Source organism: Trematomus bernacchii, unplaced genomic scaffold (genome assembly GCF_902827165.1).
Source record: "Trematomus bernacchii unplaced genomic scaffold, fTreBer1.1, whole genome shotgun sequence".
Taxonomy (NCBI): Eukaryota; Metazoa; Chordata; class Actinopteri; order Perciformes; family Nototheniidae; genus Trematomus; species Trematomus bernacchii.
Window position 1 is genome coordinate 160,863 of NW_022987602.1, and position 27,704 is coordinate 188,566.

Here is a 27,704-nt window from a genome sequence, read left to right on the forward strand (position 1 = left end):
GGCGGAAAAAGTCAACAACAACACGACACCGACATGGCTGCTGACAGTGATGTGAGTTTCTTTAGTCTAATAGCTCGATGTAGAAGGGTTAGCATTGTTGTCTAAGCGTGTATTGCATTAGGGCAGATTATAATATATATTTATTGAAATGTAATGAACCCGTTTGTTTCTCTCGCAGCCTGAGTCAGAGGTGTTTGAGATCACCGACTTCACCACCGCGTCAGAGTGGGAACGGTAAGACAACATGACATGTCAGAAGGAACTGAGAACTGTTGTAATACCATGGCTGCTGGGGTATCATTAACATCATGTTTATCTTATTATGTTGGGGAAATGTTGCTGTTTTATTGTCAAGAACGTGCTGTCAAATAGGCTACCAGTGTACATAATGAAGGCCGAACAGTATTTGCATTCTCCCTGGTATAAATCAACATGAAGTGAGGTAGTGTAGGCTACAATGATAATGTAGAGTCATGTGAAGTTTGTGAAGCCTCCTCCCTTCCTGCGGCTCGAGTATATTGTAGGTACTATCAGAGGTGTCAAGTAACTAAGTAAATTCAAGTAATTAAGTACAACTTTGAGGTACTTGTAATTTACTTGAATATTTCAATGTGATGCTACTTTGTACTTCTACCCCACTACAGTTCAGAGGTAAATGGTGTACTTTTACTCCACTACATGTATTTAATCCCTTTAGTTACTTTACAGATGTGGATGAATGATGTGAAATCTAATCAAGTGTTAAATCAGACTTTAGTTCCACCTGGAGTAAATCCACAAGCTACCCTGCAGTATACAAAGTCATTCAAACTAGCTGCACCTTTACCAGCTTTGAGAACACTTTCATGATCAATCATTATAAAACATATCATATATATTATTCTGAAATGGACCAATCTGCACAATCACTACTTTTACTTTTGGTACTCTAACTATATTTTGATGATAATACTTTTCTACTTTCACTTAAGTAACATTTTGAATGCAGGACTTTTACTGTATCAGAGTATTCCTACACTCTGGTACTTCTACTTTTACTGAAGTACAAGATCTGAGTACTTCTACTTTTACTCAAGTACAACATCTGAGTACTTCTCCCACCTCTGTTTACTATAGGAACATGGATGAAGGGACTTCAAAATAAAGGCTAAACTCTGGTGTTTCTGGCAATTATACCTTTATTTGTTAATGTCAGTAAGTCTGACAAAACGACACGTGAAAAGGATATTTTATAACGACATTGGTATATTATAATTAAAAGGAAAAGGTGTGTTGCCTGGCACTGGTTTCACTTCAGATTGATAGCATACCTCTTCAGAATGTCAATGAGTCAATATCAGGACACTCTGATTGGCTATTTCAAAATAAAGCCCTTCAAATGTGTAATTTACGCATTGTTTAGATGAAAACAGGGGAGGTAACTATAGAACAACTAGCTGTCTTCACCGCAAGCCTCTGCACCTTCACCTCGCAGATGTATAGTAGATCCGGTCAGAAAGTCTCTGAGCCAATATCAGGACATTCTATTGGGAATTTAAGATCTGTGTAATTAGAGCAATATGTTCACATTGTATTGTAAATAATATCAAAGAAATAGCCTGTTGCCAAATCGATACAGACCACCTATAGAGCGCACAGAGTGTACTTAAGTAGGTACTGGCACTGAGGAGTTTTTGCCTAAACTAGTACTTCTTAATGCACTTTGATTACCATCAATCTTAAGCCCAAATATATTCCCCTTAAAAAAATGTGAAGATGAAGAGCAGTCATTATTCAGATTTGATCAGATAGAGCCAGAGAATGGGTTTAAGGGTTATGGGTTTTGTGCTTTTTATAATATTGAATTGATTAGTATTATGCGCCATTATATTGATGACAATCTGACTAATTGACTAATACCAAGATAGCTCATGTCCAGACAAACATTTATTGATACATGCCAACATACAGTAGGACACTGTTTATATCCAGCCAATCCCTGCCTCTGACAGCTCAACTCATCTCTCCTTTGAAAGGTTTGTGTCCAGAGTGGAGGAGGTGCTGAATGAATGGAAGCTGATCGGCCTCTCTGCAGGGAGTGTGAACCCAGAGAAGGTCTGCTACTCTCAATGAGCCTCACATGTTCACATGATAAACACCAGTAGGTTCTTCACCTTTACTCATGTATCATTCTTTTTTGTTTGAACACAGGGTGAATACACCTCTGGCACTTGGGGGGAAAAGTGTCTGGATATCAACTTTGCTGACTTTAAGTTCTACATTACTCATTACTTCCTGAAACAAGAGTGTGAGAAGGACAATGGGAAGGACAAGCTGGAGGAAGGTACACTTATCTCTGAATGTCCCATAATATGTTGTTTACCTGATGAGTCAAAAGCAAGGTGTTAGTAGTTGCACTTTAACTTAATGTTGTACAGTTGTGTGTGTGCTTTTTGCATATCCCCTTTCCATTGAGTAGGCATAAAGCTTAGGCCTAAAGAAATTGGAAAAAACGTAACGTATTACTTATGCTGTTATCCTAGTGAATGTTGACACTTTCCTCCCCATCACAGTAAGTGTTTGTCTAACTCTGGTTGTTGTGTGTAGACTCCTTCCCCCTGGCCATGCAGGACCTTCTGTGTATGAACAACGACTTCCCCCCCCGAGCTCACTGCCTGGTCCGATGGTGAGTTTCTGCTTTTATTATGTTTTTATTTCTGTTCCCTGTCTATGTTTTTGTCAAGTATGTCTGGAAATTACAGTTAACTACTCAGCTGTACACACTTTAATTTATTTCAAGTTACAGAGGCTCACTTACTCAGGTTTAGTTGGATTTTGAATGAAGGCATACCTCATTGACAGCAGATAACCAGTCAGAGATTTGTAAACACAATTAATAATGGGGATGTCATTTTCCTGTCTAACAGCCAACATTGATCAAATTGACTTGAGGGAGTACAAATATGAATTTAATGGCATTTTTTACTTGTCAAAATGTTGCCTCATAGAAAGTAGAATGTAACCTCAAACCATCCAGCCACCAGGAGGCCCCATATCATAATTTTACAGTTTTATCACAGCTATGAGGCTGATATGGGTATATGGGCATTTAGCAATCAAAGAGTCAGGGCTTTGATCCCCAGTCAACATGTTGAAGTGTCCTTGGGCAAGATACTTAACACCAGATTGCTGTATAGGCCTGTTTACGGCATTGTCATTTGCTTTGGATTAAAGTCTCGGCAAAACAACATCATTTGGTGGGATTGATATGTCAACTATGGTAGAAAGTCTACATATTGTCTGTCGCAAACATATATGTAATATAAGCATAAACCAGGCTTCTAAAATGCACACTGACCGATAGTGGACCAGATGGGGAAAGATGGCAAAGTGGAGAAGTCTATGAAACTGATACCTGTGTTCTGCTGTATCTGTGTCTCCTCTCTCAGGTACGGCATCAGAGAGTTTGTGGTCATCACTCCAGGAACTAACTGTGAGGCCATCATCAGTGAGTCCAAATGCAACCTGCTGCACAGCTCCGTGTCTATCGCTCTGGCCAACAGCGGCTGGTGAGTCTCTATAGACCAACACACGTGAAAAGAGCCCCTTATAAATATTCTGGCTGTGTTTTGTGTTAGTCCAACGAGGGGAAAGCAGCTAAATCAACGTTGTTGTTCCATGAGATGGAACACATTGAATTCTTGAAAGTAACACCTACTCCTCTTCCTCCGCCTCTCTCAGCCAGGTGCCCATGTTCGTGCAGATCCAGCAGAAGTGGAGGCGGGTGTATGCTGGAGAGTGCCAGGGGCCGGGGGTGCGCACAGACTTTGAGATGGTCCACCTTCGCAAAGTGCCGAGTCAGTACAACCACCTGTCAGGCCTGCTGGACATCTTCAAGGCTAAGATAGTAAGTGGAACAAGACACACTAGAAACAAATATAATATTAGAACAAATCTGATGTCTCACCCAGCTTTAATTTACAGTAGCTCTCTTCAAGGATTATGTATGAATGGTGTCGTTGCCATGGAGCTCATTTCCTGCCATAACTCCACAAACAAACTAAACATGTTTTACAAATGCCCTATGATTCACTAACAAATACAAAACACCATCTACAAACTAATGCGTTTTGGTTTGCAAACAAATATATTCTCCAAGTACAAAAACATAAATCCTACAAAGACAATTTGTGGAAAAATCCACAGCATAACCACAGTGAAATATTTGTCAAAGAGTAACGTAATATTTTGTTAGTCTACTTGCAATACCTATGCTGTTCCTATTTGCAAAACAAGCATTCGTTTTTTTATTGTGTTTTGTATTTGCAAACCACATTGGGTTTGGCAACAAAATGTGATCCATACATTGCAACTTTAAATAAGAAGCTGTCTAGAGAATGATGAGTGAGGCAATAAATGCACCAATATTCGTAAAGAATGGATCTATTGAAAATCTTTAATAAGATAAAATTAGGTTAAATATACTTTATTGATCCCAATTTGGGATTTATCTTCGTCACAGCAGCATGTTGATAAGAAATTGCCTGTGAATTAAAATAAAATAGAAATATGCTTGCACTGTGTAATTCGCTTGCAAGTGAGGCTTCTTCTAACAAGTGAGCACCCAATCAGGGGTAACAGAAAACCTTTAAAGCTGGTACGAGAAATGACTGTAAATCACATACTTGGCTTAACACACCACCTAGTGTCAATTCTGTGTCATCAAGAACCCTTAAATCTGAGCAAAGCTGCCGTCACATTATACACAGTTTGCTCTTTTCTCACTGCCTGGTGGGACGTGGAGCAACAGATAGTTAGTTTTGTTTCTATGGTTACCTCCCAACGCTTGACTGCGCTGCTTTATACGGCTGTCATCTGATTAGTTCCACATAGCAATATCAGCAGTAATCAAGAAGTTGAAAATATTTTTGAATATGCTCTGTCCAAAGTAAAACGACTGCATGTCATACAGACAGAACAAATCATTGTAATAATAAATAATGAGACAGACAGGTAACACATGGTAAATGTTTTCTGTTTTTTCATAGAATGGAATTATGGTGTAATTTGTCTTTTATCAGACATGCGCACTTTGCAATGTCCATGCTGACGGGGTATATTGTGCAGCCCTGGTTCCTAAGTTCCTGGAACAGTTTAGTCAGAAAGAACTAATTCATTTTTTTACTTTTTCTATTTATTTATTTCCTCCTCAGGGTTGTAACCTGTCCCCTCTGCCTCCGATCAACATCGCTATCCGCTTCACTTACATCCTGCAGGACTGGCAGCAGCACGCCTGGCCTCAGCAGCCTCCAGGTACTCCATACATGGGAGGATTTAGAAACACATTATCAGAGAGGCCAACTCAGTGGACATGTTTAAAGACACATCTTTTTAGATTAGCTTTTTATTAGCAACTCCCCACTTGAAATGTTCTTTTAGTCTTTATTATTTACCTACCTAATAATAATAGATTTATTTTGTTAGCGCTTTTACAGGTGGTCAAAGTCGCTTTACAGAGATAGTGAAAAGAAAAGAACAGCAAATAAATACAGTTAAAGTCAAATTAAAATCAAGCAAGACAAAAACAATCACACATTAAAAGCCAGATTGAAGAGGTGAGTTTTTGTAAGTGTTTTGAAGGTGGTGAGGTCAGTGCAGTCTCTGATGGGTTGTGGGAGTGAGGTCCAGAGGGAGGGGGCAGCGACGGAGAAGGCTCTGTCCCCCCAGGTCCGGTGCTTGATGTGGGTCGGGATGGATAGGAGGTTAGCTTCTGATGAGCGGAGGGCAGCGGGAAGGGGTGTGGTGGTGCAGCAGGTCTGTGAGGGTAGGGGGGGGGTGTGGTGGTGCAGCAGGTCTGTGAGGTAGGGGGGGGGTGTGGTGGTGCAGCAGGTCTGTGAGGTAGGGGGGGGGTGTGGTAGTGCAGCAGGTCTGTGAGGTAGGGGGGGGGTGTGGTAGTGCAGCAGGTCTGTGAGGTAGGGGGGGGGTGTGGTGGTGCAGCAGGTCTGTGAGGTAGGGGGGGGGTGTGGTAGTGCAGCAGGTCTGTGAGGTAGGGGGGGGTGTGGTGGTGCAGCAGGTCTGTGAGGTAGGGGGCGGTGTGGTAGTGCAGCAGGTCTGTGAGGGTAGGGGGGGGGTGTGGTAGTGCAGCAGGTCTGTGAGGTAGGGGGGGTGTGTGGTAGTGCAGCAGGTCTGTGAGGTAGGGGGGGGTGTGGTAGTGCAGCAGGTCTGTGAGGTAGGGGGGGGGTGTGGTAGTGCAGCAGGTCTGTGAGGTAGGGGGGGTGTGGTAGTGCAGCAGGTCTGTGAGGTAGGGGGGGTGTGGTAGTGCAGCAGGTCTGTGAGGTAGGGGGGGGGTGTGGTAGTGCAGCAGGTCTGTGAGGTAGGGGGGGGGTGTGGTGGTGCAGCAGGTCTGTGAGGTAGGGGGGGGGTGTGGTGGTGCAGCAGGTCTGTGAGGTAGGGGGGGGTGTGGTGGTGCAGCAGGTCTGTGAGGTGGGGGGGGTGTGGTGGTGCAGCAGGTCTGTGAGGTAGGGGGGGGGTGTGGTGGTGCAGCAGGTCTGTGAGGTGGGGGGGGTGTGGTAGTGCAGCAGGTCTGTGAGGTAGGGGGGGGGTGTGGTGGTGCAGCAGGTCTGTGAGGTAGGGGGGGGTGTGGTGGTGCAGCAGGTTTGTGAGGTAGGGGGGGGTGTGGTGGTGCAGCAGGTTTGTGAGGTAGGGGGGGGTGTGGTGGTGCAGCAGGTTTGTGAGGTAGGGGGGGGGTGTGGTGGTGCAGCAGGTCTGTGAGGTAGAGGGGGGGGGGGCCTGGTTGCTGAGGGCTTTGTGCGTTATGAGCAGGACTTTGAAGTGGATTCTTTGACGGACGGGGAGCCAGTGGAGGTTCTGGAGGACGGGAGTGATGTGGTCTCGGGAGCGGGTGTGGGTGAGGAGGCGGGCAGCAGAGTTCTGGATATGTTGGAGTTTATTGAGGAGGTTGGATCAGGGTGCGTACGGGTGCTGGAAATCCTTGAAAATGCTTGAAATTGTACGAGGTGTTTTCAAGGTTTGAAAAGTGCTTGAATTTTGGGAATGGTGCTTGAATTTGGGATAAAGTGCTTGAAATTGTAAATGCTTTACTTCGCTTTTTAGATTAAAAGAAAAATAAAGAAGTCGGAGCGCGCTTAATTGCTTCGCTTTTACATAAAACAGCTCCGCTCCGGCCTTCCCGCGCAATGCGCGTGACCGGCAAGTGTTTTTGTTACGTGTGTGACCTGGGCATTCTGATGAGAGTGATAGATGACAGTATGCCAGGAGGTTGCCGTTTCAACGAGCGTTGGCTAGCAGAAGATAAATACAAGCCATGGCTAAGACGAGGGTCAAGCGAAGCCCAAGAGTAGCCTCCTGCAAAGTGTGCAACAATAACGATGCGAGAGTCTGCGCTGACGAGCCACACACCACACGAAAGGTACGCCGTAGTAGAGCATTTTAGATTAGGCTATCGTTGCATGTAAAATACATGACACTTTTCTCTGTGCGCGGCAAAACAAGCTCGCCAAAATGGCTTCACCAGTCTGGCAGTATTTTAAGTGTCGGAAAATGACAATAAAATAGCGTATGCAACGTGTGTGTGAAGCAGAAATCCTGCAGCTCCACCCGCTGTGACGGACCGGTGAGCGGAGCAGAACACACATTAAGAGTTAGACCTAACGCACTTAGCTATTTGATCTACCTCTGGAACAAGCTAAACTAGTTATACATATATTTATTCTTCACTGTCGGGTCGCTCATTACTGGATCAGTGAGCTGCAGGAGACGGATACTGACAGGCTGTCAGGAGAGAGAGAGGGGGAGAGAGGAAAAGAGAGCGCTTCCGCTCATTTCTCCCGTGTTATTATCCCAAGTTAATGTAAACTTGAATAATGTACTTCATTTGAATGTAATAATTATGTTGGTTGTTGTTTGTGGAAGCGCCAGTGAATGAGCCCCATTAACTGAGTTTCAAACATCACTTTAAATGGAAGATCCCCATAGGCCCCGCCCACTCGATCGGATCGGCGATCGGTATCGGCCGATACTGATTCCGGCGATCGGAGCATCCCTAATAATTATATATGATATGTTTTATAATGATTGATCATGAAAGTGTTCTCAAAGCTGGTAAAGGAGCAGCTAGTTTGAATGACTTTGTATACTGCAGGGAAGCTTGTGAATTTACTCCAGGTGGAACTAAAGTCTGATTTAACACTTGATTATATTTCACATCATTCATCCACATCTGTAAAGTAACTAAAGGTATTAAATACATGTCGTGGAGTAAAAGTACACCATTTACCTCTGACTTATGTGTACTGCCAACCTAAAAGTACCTCAAAAATAGTAAGAGTGTTGCTGTCAAGGGTGTAGTTGAAATTCTGGATGGTTTTGGTACGGGATGGGGGGGCCGATGATGATGATAGCATCTCTATGATCAACTCTATATTGTTGCATTTATTTTATAGGTCTTAAAGGATTTTATCTTATTTTATTAATATAACATTTTTCAATAGCATTATTTATTTTTACGTTGTTCTTTTTATATCTTAATCGTTTAACCTTTATTAGAATTATTGCATTTGTATTACTATTATCTTTTTATTTGTATTTCTGTACCTATATGTTCACTTTGTTTTATGGGGTTTTATATTTGATATTGTTGCATCGATTCAATTGTCTTGTCTCTTATCTGTCGGAGAGAAATCATTATTTCTTTTATTTTCATTTTATTTGTATGATCATACCTTTGACCTCCTTGTGTCTATGAACCTGATAACATGTTATATTCTGCTGCATGTGCCTGTACAAGTATGAACAAATCATCTGAGGGGATTTCCTGTTCCTATTTTTAACTTGTGATGTATCATTTTGTAAAGCACTTTGAGCTGCATGTGTTGTATGAAAAGTGCTATATAAATAAAGCTTTATTATTAACAAATAATTTCATATATAGATGTAATGTAGGTTTTTACAATGGGTCTCCTGATATCACAGTACAACAATTCCAGATACAATATAACAGTAATAGATTCAAACCATTGTGTTATTGCAGTAATCATCATTCAATAATGTCCAAAGTGACTACACATTGATGTGCACTATTAACTCCTTGATATTCAAATGTAAATATATATTGTTGTGTGTTTTGTTTGGCTCTCTGGCAGACTTCGACACACTCCTGGGGGGTGAGGTGGGAGGGGTGGAGTTTGGGAAGCTTCCATTTGGAGCCTGTGAGGAGCCAATACGGTAAATACATGTGAACTCTATGCTCACTGTACAGTACACTGTCACTACTGTACAGTACAGTAGTGACAGTGTACTGTACAGTACACTGTCACTACTGAGTGTGTAGTGCATGTGAGAACTTTATTACATAGAAATGACAGTCAGTATTTTATGTTTTATGTCGGGGGAGATGCTAGCTGGGGAGCTCACTGTGGAATTATTATTTTAGTTTCTGTTTGCTTATGTGTTTCTCTATTGCTATTTTACATGCATATATTTGTAGCTTTACTTCAAACAGTTGATTTTGATTGTTTTTTTCTTTTGTGCTAAAACATTTATATAATACATTTCTGTCTCTGTTTTCTAATGTTTTAGTGAGCTTCACCTTGCGACCACCTGGCCTCACCTGGCGGAGGGCATAGTTGTGGATAACGATGTTTACAGGTGAGTTTCCTGGTGTCTCTATGGGGGCGGTCTCTGTGTAATAATGAGAGAACACATGTCTAACACTAACTAATGGGGGCGGAGATGTTAGAATGAGATGAATGAGTTGTGGTTACAGGTGTTCTTATCAGTGACCAATAATCAATATGCTTTCTCTGTTTGTTTACCTCTGAAGTGACCTTGACCCTCTCCAAGCTCCTCATTGGTCAGTCCGGGTCAGAACAGCTGACAATCCTCAGTGTTTACTGGGTAAGATCATCCCTTTCTGCACAATCAACATTTTTACTTAAATATGGCTATTTTTCTTTCCTTTTGTCTTTCGCTGCATTTTCCTTGTCTCCTCAAGGTTCAAGGTTCAAGGTTCTTTATTGTCAAACTAACATAGCTACAGAGTAATTATGTCGTTGAAAATCTTAGGTCACAGGCTTCTCCAACAATGCAACACAATAATACAGATAAACAGACAATATTAAAACAATATTCAATATATACATATATATAATACAAAAAGATAAATAGTTTTAAAAAAAGTGAGGAAAAAAAAGTGGAATAGTGTAATACGAGACTATATACAAGTTATTGGAATGATATATTAGATAATAGATAAATAATTACTAAGTAGCAGATGAATGTTATGAAATTGTTTCAAAAGTTCAGGTGTTTAACAGTCTTATGGCCTGTGGGATGAAGCTGTCTCTGAATCTGGTGGTTTTAGTCCTGCTGCCAGACGGCAGCAGACAGAACAGTTTGTGGCTGGGGTGATGGGGGTCTTTTGTAATCCTGAGGGATTTCTTCCTGAGCCACTGGGAGTAAAGGTCCTCCATGGATGGCAGCTCCGTCCTGGTGATGTTCTCTGCAGTTTTCACCACCCTCTGTAAAGCCTTACGATTTAAGGGCAGTGCAGCTGCCGTACCAGGCCGTGATGCAGCCAGTCAGGATACTCTCTATGGTGCACCTGTAGAAGGTCAGGATGCTCTCTATGGTGCACCTGTAGAAGGTCAGGATCCTCTCTATGGTGCACCTGTAGAAGGTCAGGATACTCTCTATGGTGCACCTGTAGAAGGTCAGGATGCTCTCTATGGTGCACCTGTAGAAGGTCAGGATGCTCTCTATGGTGCACCTGTAGAAGGTCAGGATCCTCTCTATGGTGCACCTGTAGAAGGTCAGGATGCTCTCTATGGTGCACCTGAAGGTCAGGATCCTCTCTATGGAGCACCTGAAGGTCAGGATCCTCTCTATGGTGCACCTATAGAAGGTCAGGATGCTCTCTATGGTGCACCTGTAGAAGGTCAGGATCCTCTCTATGGTGCACCTGTAGAAGGTCAGGATCCTCTCTATGGTGCACCTGTAGAATGTCAGGATGCTCTCTATGGTGCACCTGTAGAAGGTCAGGATCCTCTCTATGGTGCACCTGTAGAAGGTCAGGATGCTCTCTATGGTGCACCTGTAGAAGGTCAGGATACTCTCTATGGTGCACCTGTAGAAGGTCAGGATGCTCTCTATGGTGCACCTGTAGAAGGTCAGGATACTCTCTATGGTGCACCTGAAGGTCAGGATCCTCTCTATGGAGCACCTGTAGAAGGTCAGGATCCTCTCTATGGAGCACCTGTAGAAGGTCAGGATGCTCTCTATGGTGCACCTGAAGGTCAGGATGCTCTCTATGGTGCACCTGTAGAAGGTCAGGATACTCTCTATGGTGCACCTGAAGGTCAGGATGCTCTCTATGGTGCACCTGTAGAAGGTCAGGATGCTCTCTATGGTGCACCTGTAGAAGGTCAGGATGCTCTCTATGGTGCACCTGTAGAAGGTCAGGATGCTCTCTATGGTGCACCTGTAGAAGGTCAGGATGCTCTCTATGGTGCACCTGTAGAAGGTCAGGATACTCTCTATGGTGCACCTGAAGGTCAGGATCCTCTCTATGGAGCACCTGTAGAAGGTCAGGATACTCTCTATGGTGCACCTGAAGGTCAGGATGCTCTCTATGGTGCACCTGTAGAAGGTCAGGATGCTCTCTATGGTGCACTTGTAGAAGGTCAGGATGCTCTCTATGGAGCACCTGTAGAAGGTCAGGATGCTCTCTGTGGTGCACCTGTAGAAGGTCAGGATGCTCTCTGTGGTGCACCTGTAGAAGGTCAGGATGCTCTCTGTGGTGCACCTGTAGAAGGTCAGGATCCTCTCTATGGTGCACCTGTAGAAGGTCAGGATGCTCTCTATGGTGCACCTGTAGAAGGTCAGGATGCTCTCTATGGTGCACCTGTAGAAGGTCAGGATGCTCTCTATGGAGCAACTGTAGAAGGTCAGGATGCTCTCTATGGAGCAACTGTAGAAGGTCAGGATCCTCTCTATGGTGCACTTGTAGAAGGTCAGGATGCTCTCTATGGAGCACCTGTAGAAGGTCAGGATCCTCTCTATGGTGCACCTGTAGAAGGTCAGGATGCTCTCTATGGAGCACCTGTAGAAGGTCAGGATCCTCTCTATGGTGCACCTGAAGAAGGTCAGGATCCTCTCTATGGTGCACCTGTAGAAGGTCAGGATCCTCTCTATGGTGCACCTGTAGAAGGTCAGGATCCTCTCTATGGTGCACCTGTAGAAGGTCAGGATCCTCTCTGGTGCACCTGTAGAAGGTCAGGATCCTCTCTGGTGCACCTGTAGAAGGTGATGGTGGTGGTGTGAAGGGTCCATGTCAGGTCCTCAGTGATGTGGACCCCAAGGAACCTGAAGCTTTTGACTCTCTCCACCGTAGTCCCATTGATGGCGATGGGGGCGTGTCCCTCTCCCTGCTGCTTCCTGTAATCCACAATCAGCTCCTTTGTTTTGCTGACGTTGAGATGGAGGTTGTTATCCTGGCACCAAGATGTCAGGTTTTCGACCTCCTCTCTGTACGCCGTCTCGTCGTCGTCTGTGATCTGGCCGATGACGGTCGTGTCGTCAGCAAACTTCACGATGGTGTTGGAGCTGTGTGTGGCCACGCAGTCGTGGGTGAACAGGGAGTAGAGGAGAGGGCTGAGCACGCAGCCTTGAGGGGCTCCGGTGTTGAGGATCAGGGTGGAGGATGTGATGTTTCCCACCCGCACTGCCTGGGGTCTGCCCGTCAAGAAGTTCAGGATCCAGTCACAGAGGGCGCTGTTGAGCCTGAGGTCTCTGAGCTTGATGGCCAGCTTGGAGGGCACAATGGTATTGAAAGCTGAACTGTAGTCAATGAACAGCATTCTCACATATGTGTTCCTCTGGTCCAGGTGTGAGAGGGCAGTGTGGAGGGTGAGGGCTATGGCGTCGTCTGTGGACCTGTTTGCTAGGCAAACTGCAGGGGGTCCAGAGATTCAGGGAGGGAGGAGGTGATGAAGGTTTTGACTAACCGCTCAAAGCACTTCATTATGGTGGAGGTGAGTGCTACTGGGCGGTAGTCGTTGGGGCTGGTGATTATTGTCTTTTTGGGGACAGGAACAATAGTGGAGTGTTTAAGACATGTGGGGACTACAGATTGCAGCAGGGACCTGTTGAAGATGTCTGTGAACACCTCTGCCAGCTGAACTGCACACACCCTGAGAACACGGCCAGGGATGCCATCAGGTCCAGGAGCCTTGTGTGGGTTAACCCTTTTAAAGGATTTACACACATCTGCCCTATTTAAAACAAAGGGCAGGGCTCTAGCTCCTGGTCCCTCTGTACCTCCACAGCCTGGCTGCTCTCAAAACGTGCAAAAAAGCTGTTCAGCTCATCTGGGAGAGATGCGCACGCAGACACTCCCGCAGCACCCCCCGCTGCTCCTTTGTAGTCAGTCATTGTTCTTAGTCCCGCCCACATGTTCCGGGTGTTACAGCCTTTGAAGTCAGACTCCACCTTCTCCTTTCGCCTTCTCTGTCATTTTCTTAGTAAATATCTTACCAGCCACCAATTATGCTTATATAGCCGGTTCTGCCGTTTTTTTAAATCAACTTCCTGCTCTACAAGTAGAATTTAAGTTCAAGATTTGAGCTATTACAGTGTGCCTTAAACCCACTCTTCCAAGCTGTTGGAAGACAATTGCTAAAGAAAGACCAGGTGAAATTAAACCAAAAGTGCCAAATGCAATCTGCATAAACCAGAGGTCGCATTAACCGAATATTTTCTAAACGGTGTTATGCATGCCCGCCAAAAAGGAAATGATACCGTTTCCAAACCTAACTTTGCCGTACGAATCATTGTCTGTGAGTTTTGGCTTTACGCTGTGCGCCGTGGGCATGCATAACACGGCGCTAACAGTTCACGAGTCTGGCTTACACTTAGCTCTGTATGTGAGGGTACTTGCACTATTATGGGTTGCCTTACATCGTATGTATTTCTTTTATTTTGTTGTTATTTTATTTATTTTCTGTATTTTCTATGAGCACTGTGAAAAGCCCTAGATAAATGTCATACATTGTTATGAATGTCACCCTCCCTTGCAGGTGACTTCCTGACAGAGTTCTTTAAGCTGTGCGGCAGAAAGGAGTCCACAGAAGAGGTTCTTGGGAGAGGAATGCCTGAAGAGGAGGGCAAAGGTCAGGTCCCTGTCAGGTCCCTGTCTGGAATTGATAGCATTATGGTAACTGCTGGGGGGTGTGATTACTAACAGCTGCTGTGTCCCGTCCCCCCCCCTGCAGAGAACAGCGACATTAGCTCAGCTTTATCCAAGCTGACGGAGCCGGCCGCAGCCGTCCCCATCTCCAAACTGTCCGTCTCCAACATAGTGCACAGCGCCCGGAAACACATCCGCCGCCACCGCCACACCGACGAGTCCCCGCTCAAAACTGATGTGCTCAACTCCGTCCTCCTGGTAAGGTTCATTAGGACAATAGAGCTAGTGATATTATTACCAGCAGTGCTACTTGCAAACAAATGATTCACCATGGGCACAAAATAAAGGAAAATACCTTATATTTTGAATGATGTTCTATGTTTCTATTTATCATTGCCACTTCCATTCACTTGTGGAGCTGTGCACGCTGCTACTTGCTTCAATGGATAGTAATCTAACATTACAGCATAAACACAAACAAGTAGCATCTCTATTTTGGAATCTGTTAGATTTAGTTTATTTATCCTAATCAGGGGCAAGACTTGTTACAGCAGTGTTACAAAGACACTGCATTTCCATTAGCACGTTCGGGTGCTTTAAGAAATCTACTTATCATTATTATTATTATTAATACAAATATTCAACAAAGAATATATACATTTTCAATATAGGAAAAAGTAGAAAAACACTACTACCAAAAGAAATGATAAACATAGGAAATATATACATTATAAAGTGTGCAAAGAAGTTGCAGTTTTTAAATTCATATTGAAATGCAGTGAGGCAGAGGTGAATGAAGTAGCGGGGGAGTACTGTTTAATATATGAATGCCTTGATTAAACAGCTATTCTCAAGGCGAAAACAAAAAGTGCTTTCATCATTATGTATTTAAAATGTATGATGTAAAATAAATGGATTATTAACAATAACAGAGGAAAGCCTCATCGAAGTTCTTCCAGCATATTTAATTGTTGCTGTGACAACGGTATCCTGACAACTGTAACTAGTGTTGTCCGGCATCGCCCCTCTGCTTTTTATGATCTGTTTGTGCTGATATCTTTTTGTTTGACTACAAGCTCTAGGAGCACCAACCAGAGAAGGCTTGTCCTCATACATTGTATGAATAGCTCAATCTGATAGTGGTAAAGAGCGCACAGCTTTAAAGACAACACTGAGGCCGTCCACAGCTCAGCTGGTAGAGCAGGCAGCCGTGTGCTGGGTCTCAGTCCCTGCTGTGGCAGATGCAGGTTTGAATACGGCCTGTGGTTCCTTAACACGTCATCCCCTCTACCTCCACCTTTCAAGTTCCCTATTATAAAGTGAAATGGAAACTTCTGGAGCAAGGAGTCGAAAGACAATAACACACGGGAGAGCTCGTACAGCAAACACTGAAGATTTATTTGAAGTTACGGTCAGAGAAGTGACATTTGCTGCAGCCACGAAGCGACACAGCTCCTGCCTAACCAATTCTGAAGATCTCTACCCCCAGACCCCAAACAAGACATAACAAACAAATAACTAAAACACCTCTATCAGCTGAGGCCAACAGGCAGGAATAAGGACACAAACGACTCTCTCACAGACAGTGTAGCACCCCAAGGTCGCAGGCCTGTGCTCAGCGAGGGGAATAGAAAGTGATCAACTGGGTCAAAGGTATGGGCCTAGGAACATATTTTCTTAAACATAAAGGCTAAACTGGCCCTGAAAAATATTTTGTAAAGTTAAGATATTTTTGCAGCAGGGCTGGCCCATATGTCAATCCAAGCCCCTAGACCTCCTCCTGTAACCGAGCAAGATCCCACCCTATGACTGAATCAGACCCCTCCCCTGATATAACCCCCCTGAGACTGATATAACCCCCCTGAGACTGTATTCTCTCTGGAATACAAATGACTGAAAAATCCTCATCTTCGTGTCAACTTGCATCTTTCTATTGCCTAGTTCTGTATTTACTACTCAAATGTTCCCTATTTCCCCAAAGGGACAAATAAAGTACATTATTAAGCACACTGCCACATTCACTTCATGTTCATTCTGATCGCAGTGTGTGTGCGTTGGAATGATGTAGGCTGTGTCCAATGCATTTTGACACTGCTGGATGGGTTTACATACCTTCATAATTGAATTTCACTTTTCTATTGTATGTTTTTTGTGTCAGTATCTCTTCCCAGATGCAGCTGTGGAGAAGTCCTCAGAGAGCAGCAGGAATAGAACTGCACCGACCAACACCAGTGGGATAGCAGAGCAGGAGAAAACTCCAGACTATGTATGTGTGTTGGTGGAGAACCACAAACCTTATTACCTTGATATCAAACATGGTATGATCACACTAATAAATTCTGACCAGGGGTCTCCCTATATCAAACATGGTTGAATATCGTTTCAGAAATGAAAAACTCATAAATGGCCAGAGCAAAACTTTTGGAAAAGTAATTTTGCAACCAACATAATTCAGCATTGCAATTTAACGATATCATTCATAGTTCTGTTTTATTAAACAAGAGGTTCCACGGTTGTGTTGGAACATTTCTGATAGTTGTATTCAATGTGTTATGACAGAGTTTAAAGGTAGCTTTTAGTTTTTCTCTTTTAATATTTCATGTTCTTATTCACTTTTCATAATCTAATATGCACGTTCATCTGTTTTCTCAATGTGTTATGTAGATATTTGTATTCTATTTTATTTGACCATTTTATTAGACATTTTACTCTAATTTCCTGTGTTTATATGAATAACTTAATTTTCTGTAAAAATAAATATTTTAAATATATATATATATTATCTTGTATTGCACATTTTTACTTAAACTTCTTCAGTATATATAAATATTTGTAATCATATTTTATATTATATTTTATTAGACATATATATATATATATATATATATATATATATTCATTTATTTATTTTATTCTAAAACTGTCTGGAAACCCAATCATCCCGGGATAAATCAAGTATTCTGATGTGATTCCCCCCCCCCTCTGTGTGCAGAACCTGTACCAGCAGCTGAAGTCCGCCCCCAGTGACAGCCTGACGTACCGGCTGGCTCTGTGTGTGTGTCTGGTGAACTACACCCATGGGGGGCTGCGAGCGGTGGCCCACCTCTGGCAGGAGTTTGTTCTGGAGCTGAGATACCGCTGGGAGAACAACTACCTGGTCTACGGGTGGGTACACACACACTAAGGCTTCTCCTAGGATGGGAACGTGTGATCAATCAGCACCACACATACAGTTTAACATTGAGAAACACAATCTTAAAGAGAATCATTTTGAAAGCTGTAAATATGTCATGTTGGCAGTTTTGCATACTCTTGTCTACATTTCGTTTATACATTCCTGACCTCCTGTTTTGAGTATTCAAACACAGATCGAATGCAACATAATTATTTGTGTAAGGCTGCAGGAGTTTATGAGATGAGGTTGATGTAGTCGCTCAATCCACTAGATATACAGTCACTCATGTCAACCTTTCCCCTCCCTGTGCCTCCTGATCTGCAGACTGGCCGCTGGACCTCCTGATCTTCGCTGTTGTCTTCTGCATCAGAAGCTCCAGGTAGCAACGCTTATGCAAAATGCACAAGACGCACCCACTCGCACGCCTATCCACACCACCTTCTTGTATGTGACATATTGCGCACACTTACCATCTATAGTTAAGACCCTGAAAGAAGCGAACACAGTGAAGCACCAGAGCGAGTTTACTGAACACGTAGACTACATGTCCAAATATATTAAAAACCGAAAAGTGCAGACCTTCACCAAGGTGGATTCCTGTGCTCCTCAATCTTCAGACTTCAATGTGTTTATGAAACAAACAATATGGAGGATGTGTTGCTCATAGCACTTAAACAACACATTGAAACCTTTTCAGAGCAGTAGCTGTTCTGACTAATCTTTCCAACTATTTTTACACCACATGATTGAATTGGATCAGCTCGAAAATGCCTTGGGAAATGCTTAACGCTACTGAACCATGCTAAATTATGAAGTAGTTCTGCTGACTTACAAACAACAAGCAGACAGAGAAATCCAGCCTACATCTTAACCTGCTCGGCAGAGGTAATGATCTGAGAGCTGAAGGGAATTACTTACAAATAAATCCAATCTAAATCATTTAGATCCCTGCATGTAGAAATGTTTGTAACAAATGATGAAATAGTGTTATTAAGCCCATCTTACATTTCATAATTGAGGAGATTATACCTATGACTGACAAACTGAAGGCAAATGATCACACTAATAGTCTGACCAGGGGTCTCCCTATGAACATTTTCAACTTCCATCCATGCCAACTGAACAAATGAATATATTATTTAAAAAATATAAGCTTAGCATGCAGCATGTGCACACAAACATCCGTCCATGCTGCAGCAGCCTGTGGGAAAAATCCCAAAGCACTTTTCTTTCTACACTAAACTTCATAATTGTACACTCCTTTGCTCATTCTGTAATGGTGGTGTCAGGTGGGAATAATGCTGTAAATCACATAAATGTCTGAAGCATCACATTTGAAGAGAATTAAAGGCATGAATGTTAAGTTCCAAAGCTCGAAACAAGTCTTATGTTCCTGCGTAGATGCTGAACTGCTGCATCGAGAGGAAGAGGGCCAGAGATGAGGCCCGTAAGGTGCTGGAGGGAAACAGAGGGAGGGAGCGCAAGGTGTCCGGGGGGGGGCCCAGCGACCGCCCCACAGCAGAGGCTGCAGCCGGATCAACCAGAGAGGTGTCTCCTGGGAAGTCCTGGGACTCGTGGAGCGACAGCGAGGACGAGTTCTTCGAGTGCCTGAGTGACCAGGGAGAGGGGGAGGCTCCTCATGCTGAGGGAGACAAGGAGGGCAGTAAGATCAAAGCAGAGGGGAGGCTGCATCCCCAAGGCAGCATGACTCTACTGAACTCTACAGAGCCGCTCTACATTCCTGTCACTCAGGTCAGCATCTGTCCGTCTGTCACTGCTTCACACATATTCTAAAAGTCATAGGTTTAAAGGGGCCCTATCATGCACATTTTCAGAAACATATTTATATTTACTTCCCCTTATGGGGCATGTCTCCATGCTTTATTGTTCAAAAAGCTCTTTATTTTTCTCATACTGCCTGTACTGCAACACCTCTTTTCACCCTCTGTCTGAAACCAGAGACCAGTCTGCTCTGATTGGTTAGCTGGCTGGCTCTGTTGTGATTGGCCAACTGCTTAGACAACCCCTTAGCCTGTCACTTACAATAGGGGTGCGAGTGTTACACATGTCATTATGTTCATGAAGTAGGTAAGGTTAGGGGGTGTTTGTGTGTGACAGTCACGTTTAAATGCAGACGTAATAGTACTAATTATTTCTAAATGTTGCTTTCATTATAATCATATTTATACATTTAATTCCATATTCAACATGTATTGAGGGAGCAATTATGCTTACATAGAGGTAATAATATAGGGGGTCAAAAAGAAAATGGTGATTTAAAAAAAAGTCATGTCATAGGGTAAGATAAGTCTTATACTTGTTTTGTATGTATTATTGAACATTGGGAGTATTCCATGAATACCAGGGTACTAATCAAAGCCTGTATACAGTTCCACTTGAACAACAAACATTTAAACACTCAATCAAACTACCGTTGGATGAATAGCAGCAGCTAGTTGTTAGCATTCACATGAGGAAGTGAGTCATATAAATCAAATGGAGAATGTTCTGTAAACATGAGCTAACTTTCTGTGAGGACAATGACAGTCGACATTTCCACATTTTGAAGAATTTGCACTGTTAACTAGCAAGGATGCTAATTTAGCTCTCCACCAGGCATCATCTACAGTGTTTCCCGGCAAGTCAAAACAAATCCCCAAAATATGATTTGAAGTGATTGATTTCATCTAGTACATCTTTATATGTAGGTATATGTGTGGTATGGAAACTTGAATGTAGCCACAATATTAAAGGATGTTGTGTTCAAACCACAAATACACTCCTTTAACTCTTCTAGTCAATTGAAATGGTGTGTGTGTTTTCCAGGAGCCTGCCCCCATGACGGAGGACCTGCTGGAGGAGCAGTCTGAGGTGCTGGCTAAGCTGGGCACCTCGGCTGAAGGGACTCACCTCAGGGCCCGCATGCAGAGCGCCTGTCTGCTCTCTGACATGGAGTCCTTTAAGGTGAGCCAGGAACAGCGGCACACCCTCAATCTGTACACGACAACACACAATAATCATCATAGCATTTGAGTTCAATCCCCGGCTCCCTATATCTTAAAGTTGTTATACTCTCAAGCCAGACAATGACCCCCTGATGCTTCTGCTCTGTGTTTGTAAAGGGACATTTTGCACCATAGTGCTTCATTCACGTAATTGAACATGCATGCCAAAGGTCTTCAACGATGTAACAAATAAATATGGGTTCTCTGAAATGTTGGTGTCATTAATTCGGTTTTTTTGTTATTTATTTTGATCAAATTCATTAACACCTGCTATAAAACTGCTTGTAGCTCCTGATGCTTTGCCTTATTGGTTGTGATCAGAGAGTGATTATAACAGCTGTTATACACAGGTTTACTTTAGTCACGCACCCTGGGAGCTTCTAAGGAAAAATTGACAAATTATTAATATTTTGATTGATTTTTGCAATTGTGATGTGATTTGTAAGATTAGAGGGAATTATTATTTTTTTAATATTATTTACATTGTATTTTAAAAAATGTATTTAAAAAATGTTTTGTACCAAACAAAGAAGTTACATACCGTTTGAAGTCCAGGACTTCGCTGCATGTTTTTAATAATAATGAAGGGATATTTTCTGGTAATTATATAATCTCAATTAAATCATCTCCTTTTGTTTTCTTGTGATTATGAAAAAAGGAAGTATTGAAAAATAAGAGCTCTATTTTATTTATCTCTAGTGGTGAATATATTTTCCAGGTCTTGGTTTATTCCATGGGTCTTCAGAAAGTGGTTCTTAATGACGTAGGGATACTCATGGATTTATTTCAAGTGAAATTTGAACAGCGAGATACTAAACCGTTCTCCCGTCCCTCCACAGGCAGCTAACCCGGGCTGTGCTCTGGACGACTTTGTGCGCTGGTACTCTCCTAGAGATTACGTGGAGGAGGAGGTGGAGGATGAGAAGGGGAACATGGTTCTGAAAGGCATGATGAGTTCCAGGATGATGATCCCAGGAAACATGTGGGTGGAGGCCTGGGAGTCCGCCAGGGTGACCCCCGCCCGCCGCCAGAGGAGACTGTTCGACGACACCAAGGAGGCTGAGAAGGTCATTTACACGATTCAACTGACGTAACAGATGTGACTGAAGGCAGATGAATGTATAATATATACCTGGCTGCTAAATCCTAACAACTGTTACAAGATGTGTATTTTTTTTAACTTTTGTAACTTTTTATTTTTTATTATATTTTTTATTATATCATAACTTAGTACTTTTTTTTTAATGCATGTCACATATTTAACATATGTAACATTAAGCTGTCTGTGGCTCTTTGTCCTGCTGTAACTACACACATTTCCCCTCCGTGGGACTAATAAAGGGATTCTGATTCTGAATGTGGGAGTAACCCTGCTTTTGGCTTGTCTTTTCAGGTTCTTCACTATTTGGCGGTGCAGAAACCTGCTGACGTGACACAAAATCTCCTGCCGTGCATACTCCATGCTGCTATTCTGAAGTTGAAGGAAGAAGGTGAGTTAGGCTTGTGTAATGACATCAGACAGTAAACTCTAGGGGCTAAATCACCTCAACATTATCAAGACCAACACATAATAATACATCAGAAACTATTAAACATCAAGGTGTGACAATCAGGATTTTAACCACTGGTGTTTTTAAACAAATTCTTACAAAGCCTTGGATTTTAGAAGGATATTTACATGGGAGACTTAGAATACATTCCACCAAAGCAATGAGCCCTTCACAAGGAGTCATCTCAGTACATCTTAAGGGTCCGAGTTAGTAGGGAGAAAACTGCTGTGTCAGACAGTGAGATGAAAACTCTGTATTATTATTGGTATTTTAATTGAATACACTGTTAAGATATTGATTATAGCAGCTTTAAAAAACAAGTACAATGTTAAACTTTCTGTATGAGCCTAATATAGTTTACTGATGAAGTGTTCATCCATTGTGTGAATCACAACCAAAGATGTAGGCATGTCGGTGGGACATTTTGCCACAAGGCCATTTTTACTGCCACCAAGTAGCTTCCAAGTTTCCAAAACAACAAGAACAAAGCTCTTTTTGTTGTACAATGTTCTATTAGTATGATTATGTACACCTGTTGTTGGAAAGGGGTCGGATGTTGTTTCTTATATAACAGTGTTTGCCTCTCGATGCAAGAATAACAAAAACATCCCATTAAAGTCAATGTAATCAAATGTAATGTATGAATGCTGTCAACCGTGAGTAGCAACAAAGACTGGAAATGTGAAAGTTATCCAAATGGCTCCTCTTTGAGTGTGTGGGACACAAACAGTGAGGGGACATTATAGGGACTGTGGAGGGAACATTCCATATTTTCCTTCTTAAATAAATTGCCTGCTTACTCTTACTATAACAAACTTTGCTTTTTATTTTCCATTTCTCCCTCTCTCCGCTTAATCCTCTCACTCACAGAGTCAGTGGAAGACATCCCATCAGTGAAAAAAAGCATCCAGCAGGCGATCAGTCAGGCCAGCAAGCTGCTGCACACCCTCAGCCACGACTACAAGAAGCTGGAGGTGAGAGCCGGGATGAGAAGCAACTTCACAAGCTGATCATCTGACCAGGATTTAGAGAATGATATGCACTGGAAAAGTTGGCTGTGCAATAATATGAGAGTAATAATCATTAGAAAAATGTCAGTGTCAATTTAAAGCTGTTTTGATGGCAAAACACACACGTTTCAGCTTTTCTCACTGAAACGTGATATCATATGATTCTCTGAAAAATAGTGTAGGTGTTATAAATGTGGCAGCGTACTCTGAGAAAAAATATTAGTTAGGTGCATTACTAAATCATTTATGATTCAATACTCAATCATTGTCATATTAACATTAGAATAGTATAACATAAAATAACTATATACAGTTGTTTCAACACACTCCATTTCTTTTATACAGTTGAAGAAAAGCTAGGAAAACCCAGACCCAGATGGTATTGTGGGAACTGACCCCTCTGGCATTTAGAGCTAGTTTAAGAAAGAAATCACCTTTTTTTTTTAGTGAAACTAAGCTCCAAACCACAAAGTGAAGAAGCACAAAAGTTTAGAGACCTTCTCTCCAATTGAGAACTATCAGTTCCTTAATACTTGCTTACAAATCCATATGAAGATAAATACATCATTGAAAAACCCTTGGACTCTGCACTGACAAATGTAACAGCCATGTTTCTGGGTTTACCTCTGAACAGTCGGATCTCCTTGCTCATTGTTGGGTCATTTATGCATGATCGCAGCCTATTTAAAAGTGGAACCTAGCTTAGCATACTCTTACCCCGGGATTCCACCGGGTCCGTCTGCGCCGCGTTACGGCTGCGCCGCGGTTTTGTTCAGACCTCCTACAGCGTCATACCCCACCGGGCGCGTTTCAGAAGCGGAGCGTTTCAGAAGCGGAGAGTCTTGCCTGCCGGCTCACAGTTTTTGTTGATTTGGGCATATTTCCTGGACAGGCTACTTTGTACAGACAAAGTTAATAATAACTGTAATATTCCAGTTATAAACGACATGAATCAAAGATGTGTTGCTGTATTTTAGTGGTAAAAAAATGCATTCATCATCATAATTATTCTATATATATAATTTACACAGTGTCTGTAAACCGGAGGAGAACGCTGGCATTTCTCCTCCTACTTGAAAGACTACGGAGGGATAGGGTCTGCAAAATTAGCTTATTTTGAGGATGGGCCGGATGCTCTGACCGGTCCACTTCCTGCCCGGCGCTATGCAACGCCTCACGTCAAAAATAGACCAGCCGCCTATTTTTAGCGGAGCCCAGCGCCGAGACGCTTCTGGGACGCTTCTGGGACGCATGGCCGTGGCGCGGCCGTAACGCGGCACAGACGGACCCGGTAGAATACAGGGGTTAAGCTGCCTTCACATGATATGAGATTTGTTCTTCGCTCACCACAAGGTATGGCACAGAGCCTTGGGGTGACAGCTAGTTAGCTTTGTTTCTATGGTTACGTCCCCTGCTTAATACAGCTGTATTCTAATTGGTTGTGCTTTGTATGGTCAGCATGATGAATTGTATTACAAAGTGCCTTATAGTTAGTTAAGTTCCATTGCCTTTGTCCCTCCTGCTCCTGTTCTCACAGCTCATTGGCTCTCTCCTATCTGCAGGACTTCATTAACCAGCTGATGGCTCTGGAGACAGCCATCACTCAGGCTCGGTCTCTGAAGGCCAAGTTTGCCACTTGTGAGGGCGGGACGGCAGAGGACACAGAAGAGCTAGAGAAGTAAGTTACACATGGTTTTATTTGAGCAGCATGTCAGACAGAGACACAGAGAAAGACATTCTGTACAACTGTGAGGTGTTGTGACGCCAAACAGGGCCTCAAATGTAAACCAACTACAAATCTGTAAAGTTTTGTGACATCATCTTACACAGTTAGATGTGACAAAATCTGTCAAAAGATCTAAACAGATGGTATTGCTGCTCTGTAGGACCACATGTTGTCATACACACACAATGCCCACACCAGAACCAGAAGAATAGAGCATACACCCCAGTTCTCACAAATCTGCTCTGGCTTCCAATAACACAAAGAATACTCTTCAAAACCTCACTTTGACAAAGCACTAGATGGATTGGGACCACAGTACATGTCAGACATGCCTCACTGTTACGAGCCACCCGCTCTCAGATCATCGGGGGGGGGTTTACTCCTCGTCCCCAGGGTCAGAACTAAATCTCAGCTCTTAGCTTCGATGCGCCACAAACCTGGAACTATCTCTTGTGAATTGTCTTTTTGTTTGCTTTCTTGTTCATTATAATCTGTTGATGCCGATGTGAAGCACTTTGAATTGCCTTTGTGACTGTATAAATCAATAACCTGAACCAGAACCACTGAAGTCATGTTTCACTTCCTGCTCCAGGTTTGTGAGCTCTCTCCTGGAGGATCCGGAGGTGGTGGTGCTGGGGGCGGGGCAGGGGCCAGCCGGCAGCATCATCCACAGGCTGTTCATCAACTCTCAGAGGGTAAGACCCCCCCCTCTCCCCCTGGTTGTCTCATTATATGGTGGTGGTACTTCAGTGTATTGTTTCATGTGTGTTTTCTCACTGTGATGTTACGTAGCTTTTTGAGGTAATGGGCAACCAGCATTTCCTCAGATCTTCACACATGACTTTTCTTTTTTTTTTCTTTTATACATTTCCTGTATTCGAATGTATTTTTCTGTGTCTTTTCCTGCTGCTTACGTGAAGCTGGCTGACTTCACCAGTGACGAGGTAACCATAGCAACGAGACTTCCTGTAAACCTCTACCCCTCAACAGTCCCTGAGTAACACAGAAATAAGCAAACATGCCTGGTTTCCAGATTATTCTTTTAACTCATTTAACTCATTCATACCTCCAATAGAGTTGTGCAGGAATGAGTCTTAAAACCTGGGAATGAGTGAGTATTATTTAAAAGATCTGTGATTAACACAAGCTGAAGAGATTTCCAGGTTTTGTTCTACGTCCGACACATCAGTAAATACCCCACCCCACATTACCATCGCTAAGCCAAAGGCTACAAATGTTTAGCATTAAGCGTTTCCTTGTCTCATTTGGTCGTTTTTATGACACAAAGAAGTTTTCTGACTTACTTCATGTTGTAGAACAAAACATGTAAATGTCTTCAGCTTGTGGTTTAACAGATCAATAACACACTCATGAAACCATTGACTTTGAGACAAGGAAACATGAAGTGGTCAAATGCAGACTCATTTCCATGTTTTAGGACTCATTACTGAACAAAGCACAACTGGTGCTACATGCCAAACGAAAGCTATCATCGACAGCGTTATGATGAGATCCTGGATTAGATTTTGGTACAGAAAAAAGTAATATACATATGTACAGTATATTCCAAAGATGAATGTCAGTGTACCATTAAAGGAGGGGTAGAATGTAATCTTACTAAGACTGTGCCCTCGTTTTAGTCTCTAAAGTGAATCTTTGTTCCTGACTCATGGAGTTCAACATGATGTGTCCTTTAATCATGATGGAATTGTTCTATTCAATGTAGAATAATTCAGTGGCACCAGTTACATGTTTGCCACAGATGGGTGATGAAGCTTACATGAGTGTATTTACCTACTGTATAAACTGGTGTACCAGGCTGCAAACTACACACACACCTCCACACCCTTTCTCTGCGGGTTAGTAACATTTACCTTTCCCCCCCCCCCCACACCCCAAGGCTGCTCTCCTGTCCCCGATGGAGGATGAATTTGGGCTGGAGAAGAAGCCGGGCGGAGGCAGCAACAAGGTGCCGGACTTCCCCCCCCCGGCGGGGCGGGAGATCCTGCTGCGGACCTGCGTCCCCCGCCCGGCCCCCTACTCCAAAGCTCTGCCTCAGAGGCTCTTCTGCGTGCTGATGAAGGAGGAGTTCAGGCTGGCGGGGGCCTTCTCCTCAGACACCACCTTCTTCTGAGGCGTTAGCACAGTGTCCCCTCTGAAACCATGTGACCCCCTGCAGCCAGAGCAGGAAGACCAGGGACTTTAACAGGATTGACTTTCTCTCTTGCTTGTTTGTGGGGACGATTCCTTGTTCAGTAAATGTTTTATTTAAGCATGACATGTTTGTGCTGGCTAGAGTATATCTCGCCAACACTCATGAGCCTTATCTGACACGAGAAAGAGAGTGAGAATTATTCTCGTTCTCATACTGGTGAAACAGTACACTTTCACCCATGTATTACATTCCAACACATCTCTTATTTCAACTTTGGCATTTAAAAACACTTTACCAGAGTTTTAGACACAAGATGTCTCTTCAAAAACAACAATTCTTTTTAGGGGAGATTTGATGTTTATGAAGGTTCTGAGTAACAAGATACAAATGGCTACGTCAGTGTGTGCGCAGTAAGGGTTTAACTGATAATACTGTTGGCATTTTGGCATGTACAGGTATAAGCATTTGCTAATACCTGAAAATAATGTTTTGGACAGGAATGCTAGGTAATAATAAATAGGTGTACTCACACATGAATATATCCAACTCTGAAGTACTATTACGTACTTATTTTTAGAAAATAAAGCTTTACTTATACTTACTTTACAGCCTCAAAAGTGAGCCTTTATTCAAATGAGAAATGGTTGTATTGTCATCTAACCAATGCTCTGTCAGTGTATTATTAATGTAACAGTGATGTCCTCTGTGTGTACAGAGCTGTACTGTGTTGTTGGAACAAAGAGCGTCTCACCTAGAAATAAACACTGTTGTTCTATCACAGTCACTGACTGGCCGTGTGTATGTACAGAGTTGGAGTTAGCAGAGTCTGGTCGGAGGAGGAGGTCTTTTCTTTTGCAGCATCCACAGCACTTGATTGGCTGTTCAGAGCACCGTTCAGTAA

General features: G+C 42.9%; 1 protein-coding gene across 1 annotated transcript; it reads left to right on the forward strand.

The window, feature by feature from the left end:
• Nucleotides 1-27,583, forward strand: rab3gap1 (RAB3 GTPase activating protein subunit 1). Its single transcript, XM_034130723.1, has 24 exons — nt 1-51; nt 179-234; nt 2,016-2,094; nt 2,191-2,323; nt 2,587-2,665; nt 3,429-3,548; nt 3,721-3,886; nt 5,193-5,292; nt 9,141-9,222; nt 9,577-9,645; nt 9,821-9,894; nt 14,073-14,165; nt 14,268-14,440; nt 16,341-16,448; nt 17,175-17,347; nt 17,682-17,736; nt 18,759-19,109; nt 20,184-20,321; nt 21,202-21,429; nt 21,756-21,852; nt 22,783-22,886; nt 24,485-24,600; nt 25,241-25,343; nt 26,549-27,583. Exons 1-24 carry the CDS (start codon nt 34-36, stop codon nt 26,780-26,782), a joined length of 2,949 nt encoding a protein of 982 aa, XP_033986614.1. The 5' UTR covers nt 1-33; the 3' UTR covers nt 26,783-27,583.
• Nucleotides 27,584-27,704: the final 121 nt, after the last annotated feature.

Bases quoted from the DNA above. Each gene is read 5' to 3' on its own strand.
- rab3gap1 (XM_034130723.1), top strand. The intron at 2,324-2,586 runs GTACACTTATCT...TGTTGTGTGTAG, and splicing joins GAAGGACAAGCTGGAGGAAG to ACTCCTTCCCCCTGGCCATG. The intron at 3,887-5,192 runs GTAAGTGGAACA...TTTCCTCCTCAG, and splicing joins ACATCTTCAAGGCTAAGATA to GGTTGTAACCTGTCCCCTCT.